Consider the following 15,517-nt stretch of genomic DNA (forward strand, 5'->3'; position numbering starts at 1 on the left):
GACGTAGATAAACAATAACACGATAATTTATTAATGTATCGTTGTTCTGAGACAGACAAATATCACAGTTTCATAAATTACATTTGTTATACACAACAGGTAGCATATAGCTTAACCAATATAAAAAAATATTACAAAATCCCCAAACGTTTTTGAGAGAACACTGTATGTGCATGTTTCGGCGTAATCAAATACCATAATAGCCTACCTATGCTATTGGATGGATATATCTCTCTCTCTAATATAAGTCTATATATATCTCTCTATATATATGAATATCTACGTGTGTGTGTGCGTGCGTGTTTTCAGAGGTAACGCATGTCTTTCGTTTCTGCAACTTCAGGACCGAAAACGAAACAGTGTTGTTTCAGATCAGCTGATAACATTATGTAAGGGATAAGTTTGCCCATGCGCTCAGAGTACTGCTATGGATGTGGGGCCGGAAGCATCAAACATGTGGACAGCAGTCACTGATCAGGCATATTTTTCGGATGAAAACGAATACACTTACAGTAGATAATATAAATGTATGCCTATTCAGCTTAACGTCGGGTAAAATTTAAGTTTTTCTGTTTAATTGTACAATTATGATAGCTGTCCCCGCTACCTATTGTTTGGAAGGATAAACAAACTGCGTTGGGATGCTAGCTTTTTATAATGATAATGATATATTAAAAAGTTTTATAAATCTTTTAAATGTCTGGCTGTCTGATTCTTCTCTCATTTCACAATCTGTTCTTGATTTCAGATCTATTCTTGTACTCAAAAAGTACAAATTGTGTGGTTATGCACAGAGGGCTGTTTGTTTTCGAAGACATTGGTCCATTCTTAGGATTTGGGTAACTTATCAAAAGTTTATTTTTTTGCACAATTTAAATCAATACATTTAATGTGAAAACATGTTAATTACATTTCAAATAGCATACAAACACAAATAAACATTTAAAATTGAGGAGATTTACAAAAACATTTGGAAGTCCATTATTTCTTTCCTATCAATACATGTCTTTCCTATCAATACATTTATTTACATTCCTAAAGCAATTAATTCCTATATTTTGAAGATTTAGAATATAAAGGTATTCTCAGATCCAGCCTTTCTTGTCCCGGAGCTTTGACAATTCTGGGTTTGGAATTTTCTGGGCCCTGAACTTGGTCTTGTGCCGAGTTTTCACTGAGACGACCCAGCCCGGGTCTTCTGCAGGAGTGTCCTTTATCTCCCTCTCTCTCCAGGTATCCTCCTCTTCCTCCTGCTCCAGCTGCATCACCAGCCTCTTCAGATTGGCTGTGAGGTCATACATTGGTTCCCGTGGCAATGTCCTGCCCTGAGCTACAACTTTGGTTGTCGTGGAGATGATGGATCTACAGTCCTGGGAGAGGGGCACAGTGTCCAGGAGGGCCTTGTACAGCTGCCCAGCGATGGGGCCTCCAGCCAGGATAAACTCTGGGCTCGCCCCTCTTCTCAGTTCATCCACTAGGGGGTGCACAAGAGTGCCCTTGTACAGCCTGGTCAACAACAAAGACAATGTTAGTGCTAACACTAGTTCAAGTTCAAGTCTTTTATTGTCAGATGCACAGAACAACACAAGGTCAGACTGGACACTGAAATTCTTGGGATAAGACAACGCAAAGCAACTTGGCATAACATAACATATAAGTATCCAGAACATAGATTACATCTATGATAACAGATTACATCTATGATAAGATAGAATGTAATAAACCTCTTAAATATACAAAATAATATACAAGAAAGTATACTTAACCTCTAATACACATAACAACCTATACTAACCTTATAAACCTATACTAACCTAAAGACAAGTGGGGTACAATTAGTGCAATATAGCTGATAGTGCAACCAGTAGCTGAAGGAAAAATGTAACTGTACAAACACAGTGCCTTTGTTGAAGAACAAATCCACTTTTCTACAGTCATAAACCCAACATTCACTGTTTAGTTTGGTTATACATTTACACAAGTTGTTATGCTACAGGATATAGTGGCTGTATATGACAAGTTTTTATCAAATGCATCTGTTCAAAGCAGCAAAAAAATGAATATTTGACTATAATGAGAAGAACCTTTGTTAATGATTTGCTTAATCACATGATAAAAGTCCAATTTGAGTGCAAAGGTCTCATCAGTTATAGTTAGGGTTCCAGTTTACCTTGCACATTCTGTCTCCACTAGGGGGAAGCATAGCAGCTGATTCAAGTTGAGGCTGTCTGTAAAGCAGGCCTGCCATTGGCTGTAGGCATGGGCCACATCCAGGTCCAGCTTCCGTGTACATCTCTGGACTATTCCTTCAAACCTCTGCAGCACCAGTTCCTGTGTGTCCCCACCTCTGTTCTTCTTCTGTCTGCAGAGTTCTCCATAGACCATGCCCAGGAGCAGGGCCTGCAGGAGAGGCAGGTCAGGGGGAGGGTCTGCGTGTCTCATCCAATAGCAGGTGACGCTTACAGGCAGACGCAGGTGAGGCGGGATTCCAGTCAGAGACTGAGTCACTCCCAGGGTCTCTAACATCACCGTCAGACGATCTGGGAGGTGGGCCTGAAGGACGGAGAGGAGAGCTAGACTGAAGCCTTTGGCTCAAAAAATACTGTAACCTGGGTTACAACAGGTTTGGAGTCTATTTCAAATTTACTCAGTCAATTAAGCTGAAGTTTGTTTTAATCATCAGTCTTTTAAAATCCTTTCAATCTTTTAGACAAGTACTGAAATGTTGCATCATATATATATATATTTTACCTTATCCAGAGTGTCCAACTGCAGCTTTTGTACAGGCCCGCTGAGGATAGGCTTGATCATGTGACAAATCAGAGTCAGGCCATCTCTATCATACTCCTCAACCATACACTGTCCCGTCTCCATCGAAGCAGGGGATCTCCCACCCAGTAGCAGCCCGTACAATATCTGCCGTATGGGCCTTGAGGTGATTTTTACGCTGGGTAAGCTGGTGTCCTCTACCTGGGAACTCTGTACCACCCTTCTAAAGAGTATAACGTCAATGATGTCCGAGGGGAGCTTCCCCTGCGTCAGGGATAGGAGGGCCCAGTCTGGCAACACCTTCACAGGCTCTGGAATATTGGAAGGTGGGGTCCCGTTCCTGAAGAACTCCCCCAATGAGCTAGGAGATAGTTTGTACTCTTCCATGCTCAACATGAAGGCTTGTTCTGTTTGTTTCGTTTTCACCCTATCACCGTCATCCATTAACTTGAGCACAGCGTTCAAGGCATTCTTCTCATTTTTTAAACTGCCTAACCAGTTGAGCAAGCCGTCAAGATTGGCAAATCTCCCACTCAGCTTCGAGTATTCAGCCCATTTTACGGACAAGTCCCGGCTGGCGAGATTGACATAATCGTTTCCTGCAATGGAGGCAAAAATTGGTAGTAGAGACCGGTTGATATTGAACCAAGAGCAGAATCTTTCTTGAGTGAAGAGTTTGGCAGGAATACCCGTCTTCAAGCCCCCTTGCTTCCACTTGAAATGTGAGATGGGTAAAAGTCCTGCTGGGACGTCGAATATGTAGAAGTCGCTGTCATTGGAGAGCACAGGGCAGTTCCACTCTCTTGCCAGTGAGGCTATTTCTCTGTCTGCTTCAGCGATGCTCTTTGCAAAAGGTACTTTCAATTTGGTGAGGACCTGTGAGAACACACGCTTAGTGATGGGTGGCAAGACATTACCTCTGCGTCCCACTGACACGTCGTGAGCTGTGTGAATCTTTTCTTCAGCTCGTTGTTTCAGAGTCTCAAACTTCTTGTCTGTGTAGTCAGACCCACCATCAACAACAACATAGGGTTCAATCCCATTTTCTCTCAGAGCCTTGATAAACCCACAGATGAGACCCTCGAAAGAATCATAGTCTCCCCCGTGACTCTGGTCCAGATGTTCAGCAAAATAAAGGGTGTAGTACAGATTATTGCCATCGATTACCAGTTTGCTGTTCTTGAAGGAAACATCTTGTAAAAGGTGTCTATTGTCATACACAAAACTGGTCAGTCCTCTGACACCCATTATGTGCTCTCTGTCTTTTCCAAATGTCATGAGTACACTGGAATTTATAGGGATAGTCACGGTCACAATTCTTTAAGTTTCAGTTTTCTTACATCACTCATGATTGTCATCAACCCCTCCCAATGTTTTGTTTTGGGGAAACAAATGTTTTCCAATTTCTATTTCATGCTGCATTACAATATTAGCCTAACGTAATGCAATCCTCATACCAAACGTTGTAGCCATATTAGGCCTACAAATATAGCCATATCAACCTGGCTGAATGTGACGTTTGATATACAGTGGTGTGAAAAAGTGTTTGCCCCCTTCAAGATTTCATATTTTTTTGCATGTTTGTTACACTTAAATGTTTCAGATCATCAAACACATTTAAATATAAGACAAAGATAACACAAGTAAACACAAAATGCAGTTATTAAATAAAGGTTTTTATTATTAAGGGGGGGGGGGAATCCAAACCTACATGGCCCTGTGTGAAAAAGTGATTGCCCCCTACAACCTAATAACTGGTTGGGCCATCCTTAGCAGCAACAACTGCAATCAAGTGTTTGCGATAACTTGCAATGAGTCTTTTAACCCTCGTGCTGCCTTCGGGTCACATGACCCAAAGGTTCATAACGAACCATCGTTGTGTTTACCCAATTTTACCCAATACAAAACCAAATAAAAATACTTTTCTTTTAACCTTCGCAATGTGGGGGGTCTGAGACAGCCCGACGGTTAAAAGAAAATGCTTCACTTTGTTTTTGTATGCGGTAAAGTTGTCGCAATACGACGGTGGGTCACAATGACTGATGGGTCAGAACGACCCGAGGAGAACACAAGGGTTAAAGCGCTGTGGAGGAATTTTTGCCAACTCAACTCAGAATTGTTGTAATTCAGCTACATTGGAGGGTGTTCGAGCATGACCTGCCTTTTTAAGGTCATGCCACAGCATTTCAATAGGATTCAGGTCAGGACTTTGACTAGGCCACTCCAAAGTCTTCATTTAGTTTTTCTTCAGCCATTCATAGGTGGACTTGCTGGTGTGTTTAGGATCATTGTCCTGCTGCAGAACTCAAGTTCGCTTCAGCTTGAGGTCACAAACAGATGGCCGGACATTCTCCTTTAGGATTTATTGGTAGACAGCAGAATTCATGGTTTCATTTATCACAGCAACTCTTCCAGGTCCCTGAAGCAGCTAAACAGCCCTAGACCATCACACTACCACCACCATATTTTACTGTTGGTATGATGTTATTTTTCTGAAATGCAGTGTATTTTCACAGAGTATTTTCCCAAAAGTCTTGGGGATCATCAAGATGTTTGTCTTATATTTAAATGTGTTTGATCTGAAACATTTAAGTGTGACAAACATGCCAAAAAATAGGAAATATGGAAGGGGGCAAACACTTTTTCACACCACTGTATATATTGACAGTATTGAGTGTGTGGGGTTAGTACTAGTGCTATCACAGTTTCATAAATTACATTCGTCATAATCCCCAAACGTTTTTGAGAGAACACTGTATGTGCATGTTTCGCGTATTCAAATACCATGATAGCCTATGCTATTGGAAGGATATATCTCAGAATCAGAATTCAGTTTATTCGCCATGTATGTTATACAAACACGGAATTTACTGTGGCAGGGAGGTGCAAACACTAAACATATACGAATCTTAAATTAAGTAAAAGTACAATCTAAGAATAATAACAAGTATAAAATAAATATAAAAAAATAAGAATAAGAATGAGCAGCGTGAGTGGTCAACATAGTGCAATCAGATACTGAGATAAGGTGGCTTATGCATACTGTAATTGCCATTAGATGGACTTATAATAGTTAAGTAAATGAATGAATGTCAGTGTGAGTCCTTGGCCTTGTTGAAGAGGCCAGTAGCAGATGTAAAGAAACAGTTCTTATGGCGTGAGGTTTTGGTCCTGATGGACCGCAGCCTTCTGCCGGAGGGGAGTAGCTGGAACAGGGAGTGTCCAGGGTGGGAGGGGTCGGCCACAATCTTCCTCGCTCGCCTCAGGGTCTTCGAGGTGTGCAGGTCCTCGAGGGTAGGCAGATTGCAGCCGATCACCTTCTCAGCAGTGCGGATGATACGCTGCAGTCTGCTCTTGTCCTTGGCAGTGGCAGCAGCGTACCAGATGGTGATGGAAGAGGTGAGGATGGACTCAATGATGGCTGTGTAGAAGTGCACCATTGTCTTTGGCAGGTTGAATTTCTGATGATGATGATCATGTTGAAGGCAGAGCTGAAATCCACAAACAGGATCCTGGCGTAGGATGCTGGGGAGTCCAGGTACTTTAGGGTGAAGTGGAGGGCCATGTTAACGGCGTCATCCACAGACCTGTTGGCTCTGTAGGCAAACTGCAGTGGGTCCAGGAAAGGGTCTGTGATGGATTTGAGGTGTGCCAGCACAAGGCGCTCAAAAGACTTCATTACCACAGAGGTCAGGACGATGGGTCTGTAGTCATTGAGTCCTATTGGCCTTGGCTTTTTGGGCACAGGGATGATGGTGGAGGATTTGAGACAGGCTGGCACATGGCATGTCTCCAGGGAGGTGTTAAAGATGTTGGTAAACACTGGATGTTGGTAAACACCGGAGACAGCTGGTCAGCGCAGTGCTTGAGGGTGGCAGGAGAGACAGAGTCCGGCCCAGCTGCTTTGCGGGGGTTCTGCCTCTTGAAAAGTCTGTTACCTTCACCCTCCTGAATGGAGAGTCGTCACTGTAGAGGGGGGAAGGGGGGAGGCCACATGGGTGGGAGGGGGTAGATCAGGACAGTCCAATTGTCTTTCAAATCTACAGTACTTGTTCAGGTCGTTGGCCAGGTGGGAGTCGTTAGTGGAGTGTGTGTTGGAATACAGCAGTCCTCACGTAAGCTGATGTATGATGTCACAGCCTCTCTGGGTTCATCCAGACTATTGGTAGCAGTCGTGAACATATCTTAGTCTGTAACGCCCATTGATTACACGAGACTCCGGATCCTTTTACTGATGCTTTAATGTCGCAGTCTTGTAGACATCATCACACCGTAGAACTGGTGGTAGACATGAAATTAGCTTAATACTAATACAATTATCTAAGAGCACAAGTTCTTCACAGCAAATTAAAATGAAACAAATACACAATACTGACCACTTTGCCTGCTTGTACCAATGGGGTTAAACGAAAATCTTGCTTGGAGGAAATCTTGGCAATAAACCTTAACAAAATAACAACGTGGCTTGTCTGCCGCTGCATCGCTAGCTTCGGAACAACTTCCAGATAAAAACAACGAATAAGACAAAGAAATAAAGCAACAGGTACATTTACAAAAAATAGTACGAGAGTCCACCTTGAGGTAAAAGACTGAATTACACAAACTTGACAGAGCAGGAAAACACTGCCTGCAGTTACACTCCCACCATCAGACAACGTATGATATCTATGAACGTATGAAGCTTCTTACCCAAAGAAAAACATTGTATAATCTGACAATGTGGTTACATAATTTTCACAAATGGATTGACCTTTTATTCAGCTTCAAGCAAAAGGACCGTTTTATGTATGGATCTTTCCAAATAAAATGGTCTAGTTGTGTATGTGCCTTTACTGTCTCGTGTTGTGTCACTAAGCAGTAGTTTGAGCTTTCTGACTTTCCCATCAGCTCCTGGGAAGACTTCGGTAACCTTTGCCATCTTCCACTGATTTCTGGACGTGGCATCATCTTGCAACAGGACTATGTCATTCACTTTAGCATTTCTCCTGTCCTTGCTCCATTTACTTCTCTGTTGCAGACTCAGCAAATACTCCTTTCTCCACCTGTTCCAGAACTCATTTGACAAGAACTGAACTCTCTTCCATCTCTTCTGGAGATAGAGATCTTCTCTTACAAACTCTCCAGGTGGCGGTTCAATGATTGACGATTTCATTGTCAGAATATGATTTGGCGTCAAAGGTTCTGGTCCTGCTGGATCATTGAGATGCTCTGTGGTCAACGGTCGACTATTCACTATAGCCATTACTTCATATAGGAAGGTTCTCAGTGAAGAACTGTCTAGTCTTCTTGCAGACTGGTCTAGGATGGATGTAAGGACACTTCTGACCGTTCGTATCTGCCTCTCCCAGACACCACCCATGTGACTGGATGCAGGTGGGTTCATGACAAAGCTACATCCCAGTTCTTTCACACGTTCTTGCTCGATTTCTATCATAAGTTCCTTGAATTCATTCCGTGCACCCACAAAATTTGTGCCTTGGTCACTTTGAAGCCGACTTACATTGCCTCTTAAAGCAATAAAGCAACGCAGTGCATTGAGGAACGCATCAGAGGTAAGGTCATCCAACATCTCGATATGGATAGCTCTTGAGCACATGCACGTAAATAGGAGCCCATATCTCTTGAGCTCTTTCCTTCCATCCTTCACATGAAATGGTCCAAAACAGTCCATACCACTGTACGTAAATGGAGAGGTGGCTTCCATCCTCTCTAGTGGAAGGTCGGCCATTTTTTGTTCTTGAGTACACTTTCTAAACTTCCTGCACTTAACGCATCTGAAGATAAAAGATGACACTTCACTGCTACAACCAAGAATCCAAATTCCGTTGGAGCGTAGTTCATTGATGGTCATTCCACGACCTTGATGTAGCACCTTCTCGTGGAAGTGCTTAATTAATAGGCGAGACACATGATGCCCTTTTGGAAGGATAGCTGGGTGTTTCACGTGGGGATGAAGTGCTGCTTCTGTCAATCTCCCTCCCACCCTCAGGATACCATGACTATCAATGAATGGGCTTAACTTGTGCAGCTTAGTTGAATTATTCTCAGGCAGCTCTTTGCTTTGCTTCAGAGATTTCATTTCTTCACTAAACGCTTCTTCTTGAACTGCATGGATTATAAATTGTTCAGCTTCCTGTCTTTCTTCAAGTGTAGTAACTTTATCAGATCCTGTCTTTAGACCCTTTATCTCCCTTGCACACCGTTTAAGTCTTGCGATGGCTCTTACAGCTGTCCTTAAGTCTGAAAACTTCTGTAAACAATCTGACAGTGACCTATCCTCCTGTGCTTCAGTAGTGTGAACCTGTGCTCCTTTGAGTTCTGGGTCCTCGTCGTCAAGCTCCCCCACCTTAATTTCTTCTTCCTGAAGGAGTTCTATTTGCCACAGGAATCTCGGTCCTGTAAACCAGTTGGACTCTACGAGCTCCTTTACGGTGAGCCCACGAGAGGCATGGTCAGCGGGGTTCTCCTTTGAAGCAACATAATGCCACTGACTTGGCTCTGTGCTGGATTTAATCCGCTGAACCCGGTTGGCCACAAATACATGGAACCGCCTTGCGTCATTATTAATGTAACCAAGAACAACCTTGGAATCAGTCCAAAAATATTCACATAGACCTTCCAGTTCTAGTTCACACTTAAGCATATCACTTATTCTTGTGGCGACTACAGCTGCTGAGAGTTCCAGTCTTGGGATGGTTGTCACCTTTGTTGGCGCAACTCTAGCTTTCCCCATAACAAGAGCACAATGGACTTCTCCAGACTTGTTAACAGCTCTGAGATAAGAACATGTTCCGTAGCCAGACACACTAGCGTCGCTAAAATGGTGTAATTCATAGTGCTTAACTTCCTTGATAGTCGAGGGTACATAGCATCGTGGTATCTCAACTGAAGATAGATTGTGAAGATCTTGTAACCAAGCTTCCCAACGCCGCTGGAGGTCATCAGGAAGTGGTTCATCCCAGTCCATCTTCTCCTGACACATCCTTTGCAGGATCTGCTTCCCGATCAAAATAAAGGGTGCAACAAATCCAAGAGGATCAAAAATTGAGGCCACTGTGGACAATACTCCTCTTCTGGTAAAGGGATTTTCCTTTACCTCGACTCTGAACTGGAACTTATCTGAACTAAGGCACCACTGGACCCCGAGAGCCCTTTCCATCTTGGGTTCTCCGAGGGCCAAGTCCAGGTCGGTAGCACCCTCTGCGCATTCTTTCTTCGGGATCGTGGCAAGCACCTCCTTGCTATTGGTAAGGAATTTGTGTAAGCGGAGCATACCGGTGCAGCAGAGATCCCTTGCTTCTTTGACTAGCTGGATGGCTTCTGCCTCATTGTCCACACTTACCAGTCCATCGTCAACGTAAAAGTTGTGCTGGATAAACCTTAGGGTGGCTTCGTTAAATTTGCCTGCTCCTTGTGCAGCGAGGTGCTTAAGCCCAAAGTTTGCACACCCTGGCGATGAGGCAGCACCAAATAAGTGAACCTTCATGCGATACACTGATGGGGGAGCTTCCAGATTACCTCCCTCCCACCACAGGAATCTGAGGTAGTCTTGGTCCCTTGGTGCAACATGAAACTGATGCAACATACGCTCCACATCACACATGATGGCTACTTGCCCCTTACGGAAACGACACAAGACCCCTATGAGGGCATTGGTAAGGTCAGGCCCAGTGAGTAGATGTTCGTTTAGTGATGTGTTCCGATACTTTGCTGAACAATCAAAGACAACGCGAATCTTTCCCGGCTTTTGGGGATGATAAACTCCATGGTGGGGGATATACCATACTGTCTGATTGCTCATATCCATCTCTGGAACCTTTTCAGCATCATCTCTTGCGATCATGTCTTCCATGAAAGCCACATAATCCTTGTGGTATCGTTCATCTTTTGTCAAACGTTTCTCCAGGCATTTAAGCCGATTTTCTGCATATGCTTTATTGTTGGGCAGACTTGGCCTTTCTTCCTTAACCCTTGTGCTGCCTTCGGGTCACATGACCCAAAGATTCACAACGAACCATCGTTGTGTTTACCCAATTTTACCCAATACAAAAACAAATAAATAGCATTTTCTTTTAACTTTCGCAATGTGGGGGGTCTGAGACAGCCCGACAGTTAAAAGAAAATGCTTCACTTTGTTTTTGTATGCGGTAAAGTTGTCGCAATACGACGGTGGGTCACAATGACTGATGGGTCAGAATGACCCGAAGAGAACACAAGGGTTAAAAGGCAATGGCATTTCGTAGTGTCCATTAGGCTTCTGATAGATGCCCTTTTTAATCATTGTCAAAAACTTGATGTCTTCTTGTGACATTGAAACTTCTTCACTGGTCCTCTCAGTGAAATCCGACTCGAAGACTTTGATTATGTCTGCTGGAGTCATCATTTCTTTGACTTGGGTCCTGCAGACAAAATGGACCTCAGATTTGAGTTCAACTGAAGACTTGATTGCTGGTATGACTTGCTTTGTGATGATACGGTGACTCATGCCTATTTCATCATCATGTTCAAGGCCAGCATTGCTGTAGCCAATGATGCTCCAACCCAACGCAGACTTAAGCGCGTATGGCTGGTCCTCACTGCCACTAATGATGTCTCTGGGAAGTAGGGCTTTGGGGCAGTTATAGCCTATCAACAATCCTACTTCACAATCAAGCTCTGGAGACATTTCATGCTCTAGATGTTCTAAGTGAGGCCATAACTTTGCAGTTGTACTTGTGGGTATATGAGATCTATTTGCTGGTATATAATCCCTGGTATAAGTTGTTGGGAGTTTGATTATATTTTCAGAGTTAATACCTCTTACTCGCAGACCACTCACCCTGTGGCTGGATACGACCTTTGTCATTGATGTTATCGTTGACACTGTCAGTTTTACTGGCTCCTTCTTGACATTCAATGCCTCGGCTGTATCCTTTAATATGAAGGTGGTGTCACTCTGAGTGTCAAGCAAGGCATACACTAGAACTTCCTTATCTGGTTCAGCTGAGGTGGAGACATAAACTGGGACAACAGTAGATGTATGAGTGGTACTTTTCTCTTGAACGACTCTGTTGGAGGTAGCTTGCTTTGACTCATGCGTACGTGGCAGTGTAGACTCTTTAGTTTTAGCTTCCGTGGTTGCATTAGATCGTTCATGTTCGTTTTCTCTACTTTGTCCTTGGTTATACACCCATCGATCTTGATGCAGGCATGTAGGGTGGTGTCGTCCACATGAGTCACATATGCTCCTAGATGTACAGGCTTTGGAGTTGTGGCCAGTCTTGAGGCAGCCAAAACACAACTTTTCCAGTTGTACAAATTTAACTCTTTCTTCAACTGACCTTTCCATCATTTTGAAACATTTATGGAGAGTATGGCCTTGCCTCTTACAGAAAATGCACATGATGCTCGTGTTCTCACTTGAGCTGGTGGTGAAAGCCTTAGCACTGGGTTTCTGATTTTGTGGATATTCCCTTTCCTTTTGCTTAGCTTCGTGTTCTGTTAGCTTTATTGCTGAAAAAGATGTGACTGGGTTGCATGCAATTCGAGCCTCAAGGTTGAGAAACTGCATGAAGCAACTGAAATCAGGGAACAGTTTGTGTTCATCTTGGTACATAGTGACCTTTCTGTTCCAACGTGCGCGTAACCAATCAGGTAATTTGGCAGCTATTTTTTGGTTTTCCACACAGTCGTTAAGAGCTTGTAAACCTTGAACATAAGGCATGGCTGATTCAACACTGCTTAGAAAATCTACAAACTCACGAAGATCTTCGCTGTCCTTGTGACCAATTTTATGCCATGCGTGTATCCTGTCACGGTATGCCTTACCAATAACAAACGGATTGCCGTATCTGTCCTCAAGTTTGTCCCAGGCGGCTTTGTAAGCCGTTTCTGTTGCTACTAGGAAATGTCCTTCAATAGCTCTTTTGGCTGGGCCACCAACATACTTACGCAAAAAGAAGAGTTTTTCCTGAGTTGGCAGGTTCTTACGATCGATCAGAGTACAGAATGAAAGCTTCCAATCATTATACTTGAGAGGATCTCCTATGAAGACAGCCGGTTCAGGGATTGGGATACGATTGGCTGTAATCGCTTCAGCGAGTGTTCTCACAAGATCATTGGAGGCTTCATGAGTGGTGGTGAATGTTTTTTGAGCAGGGCTAGCTCAGGGAAGTAGTGCTTGTTGAGCAGGATAAAGGGGGTTGCTTACAGGGTTGAGTGCAGATGATTGGTGGAGGGAAACTGGAACCCTAGCTTGGGGAGGTGGTGCTTGTTGAGCAGGATAGAGGGGGTTGCTTACAGGGTTGAGTGTGGATGGTTGGTGGAGGGAAACTGGAACTTTTAGTGGGGATGGATAGATGTCTTGACCCTGTTCAGTCAAAATGGCTGACTGGTGCTCTACTTCATCATACTGATCATCTGAGAAAATATTCAGCCTGGCTTGTGCTGCATTGTGCTTTTTTATTTCCTCCAACCGTTTCACTTCTCGCTATTTCCTTTCCAGTTCTGTTCTTCTAGCAGCACTTTCTGCAATAAACCGAGTTTGTTTTCTAGCATTTTCTGCTTCTATTTCTTTTTCTTCAGCTTCTCTTTGAGCTGTTAACATTTGTTCCTGCACCTCAAGTTTCCAAATCTCTTCTTCTCGCTGATGTTGTTCTTTCATTATTTTGAGAACTTCTTGTGTAGCTGCAACTTCAGCCGCTGCTTGTTGTTTTTTATACCTTGACTGACTGGATGAGGTGGTTGACTTACAGCTGGGTTTAAGCGAGCTTGCACTGGATACTGTGCTGTCAAACACTGACTCAGCTTCAGGCCAGGGTACAACTTCTGAATCTTCATTACCACTGAGGTATTGTTGAGCTCTTTTATTTGCAGACACAGTGAGTGCATTACATGTGTCATTAATTCTCCGGATTTCAGGTTCAGGAGTTGCAATATCCCTTATTTTGAGGTAAGTTTTGTCAATCTGATCTTGGATAGAGTTAATTGTGCTTACAACATCCTCAATTAGATCCACATCATCATTTTTCTTAATGGAATGTCTTAAGCCATTAATTTGAAATTTCCACTTTCCATACAGCTTCAAAAAACGCGCTTTTAGATCACACAACCTTTCATCCAGCTGAGCCTTTCCTTTTTCAGTTAGCGTTCGTGAACGTTCGCTTCTTCTCATGTCTGGAGGCTGTTGTGTAGGATGTTCACCAACCTGGGACTGTGAGTCTTGTACTGTCGCTTCCGCATGCTCACCAGCGTCAGCTTGAGATGGGGTACTTTCCCTATCGCCATCTTTTTGTTGGTCTTCATGATTGGCTTCTTTAGTTGCCTGTGTGGCACTAACACTTGTTTGTGACATGTTAAGTGTTTATGAAATGAGTTGAGATTTAAATGAAATGTAGGCTATTTCTCAATGTGCCGATATGAAATAAAATATGTAACCCAAAGGAAATGTTTCCCCCTTTTTTTTATTTTTTATGCACAATATGATATAAAATAGGCAATATACTGTATAATGCCTTTAGGATTGCCTCAGCTTAAACATGTTTAAATACACATCAAGGCATCACATTGCTGTAAAGGCCCACTTAGAATTGCAGTTTATGGCAAATACTAAAGCTGTGAAATCTTAGGCACAGTCTTAATATGAAAAACTCTTCTATGAAATTACACGCAATAATAGGGTGTTAAACTTAAAACATCTTATACTTGACTCACTTCAAAACAGTGTATTTACTAAGTCACTTTGATTCTTACAATCAACCGCAAATAAAATGTCCACAATGCAACTTAAATGCCAGATTACTTCTGCTACTTTCAAAATGCGATCTTCAGCAAGCTTGCTTCTCTAACGTCTGCTCTTTGTGCATTCAAGCGCGACAGTTCTTTTCGCGGTACCTCCTTTTACAGTGTGCGGTGACGTCGTCTTCTGACCGGGGCGCAGCTCCGTGTTACGTCCATCTTGCAGCCTTCACCGATGCAGTCTAGTGTTCTACTGTAACGCCCATTGATTACACGAGACTCCGGATCCTTTTACTGATGCTTTAATGTCGCAGTCTTGTAGACATCATCACACCGTAGAACTGGTGGTAGACATGAAATTAGCTTAATACTAATACAATTATCTAAGAGCACATAAGTTCTTCACAGCAAATTAAAATGAAAAAAATACACAATACTGACCACTTTGCCTGCTTGTACCAATGGGGTTAAACGAAAATCTTGCTTGGAGGAAATCTTGGCAATAAACCTTAACAAAATAACAACGTGGCTTGTCTGCCGCTGCATCGCTAGCTTCGGAACAACTTCCGGATAAAAACAACGAATAAGACAAAGAAATAAAGCAACAGGTACATTTACAAAAAATAGTACGAGAGTCCACCTTGAGGTAAAAGACTGAATTACACAAACTTGACAGAGCAGGAAAGCACTGCCTGCAGTTACATAGTCAGTACAGTCCAAGCACGCCCGCAGATCCTCCATAGCTTTACTGGTCCACTGTTTTGATGTCCTCACAACAGGTTTACAGAGCTTTCATTTCTGCCTGTATGCAGGAATCAGATGGACCATGGTATGGTCAGAGTGACCCAGTGCTGCACGAGGGACGGCGTGGTAGGCTCTACTGACTGTAGTGTAGCAGTGATCCAGAGTGTTCTCTTCTCTGGTAGGGCATTTGATGAATTGTCTGTATTTAGGGAGTTCGTGGCTGAGATTACCTTTGTTAAAGTCGCCGAGTACGATAACAATCTCTCTCTCTAATATAAGTATATATATA

General features: G+C 43.0%; 1 protein-coding gene across 1 annotated transcript; it reads right to left on the bottom strand.

The window, feature by feature from the left end:
- Positions 1-49: 49 nt before the first annotated feature.
- On the bottom strand, positions 50-4,029 carry LOC134023265 (protein asteroid homolog 1-like). Its single transcript, XM_062465237.1, has 3 exons — positions 2,752-4,029; positions 2,171-2,553; positions 50-1,506 (listed from the first exon to the last, which is right to left on the bottom strand). Exons 1-3 carry the CDS (start codon positions 4,015-4,017, stop codon positions 1,086-1,088), a joined length of 2,070 nt encoding a protein of 689 aa, XP_062321221.1. The 5' UTR covers positions 4,018-4,029; the 3' UTR covers positions 50-1,085.
- Positions 4,030-15,517: the final 11,488 nt, after the last annotated feature.

This window comes from Osmerus eperlanus, chromosome 7 (assembly GCF_963692335.1).
Source record: "Osmerus eperlanus chromosome 7, fOsmEpe2.1, whole genome shotgun sequence".
NCBI classification, from domain to species: Eukaryota; Metazoa; Chordata; class Actinopteri; order Osmeriformes; family Osmeridae; genus Osmerus; species Osmerus eperlanus.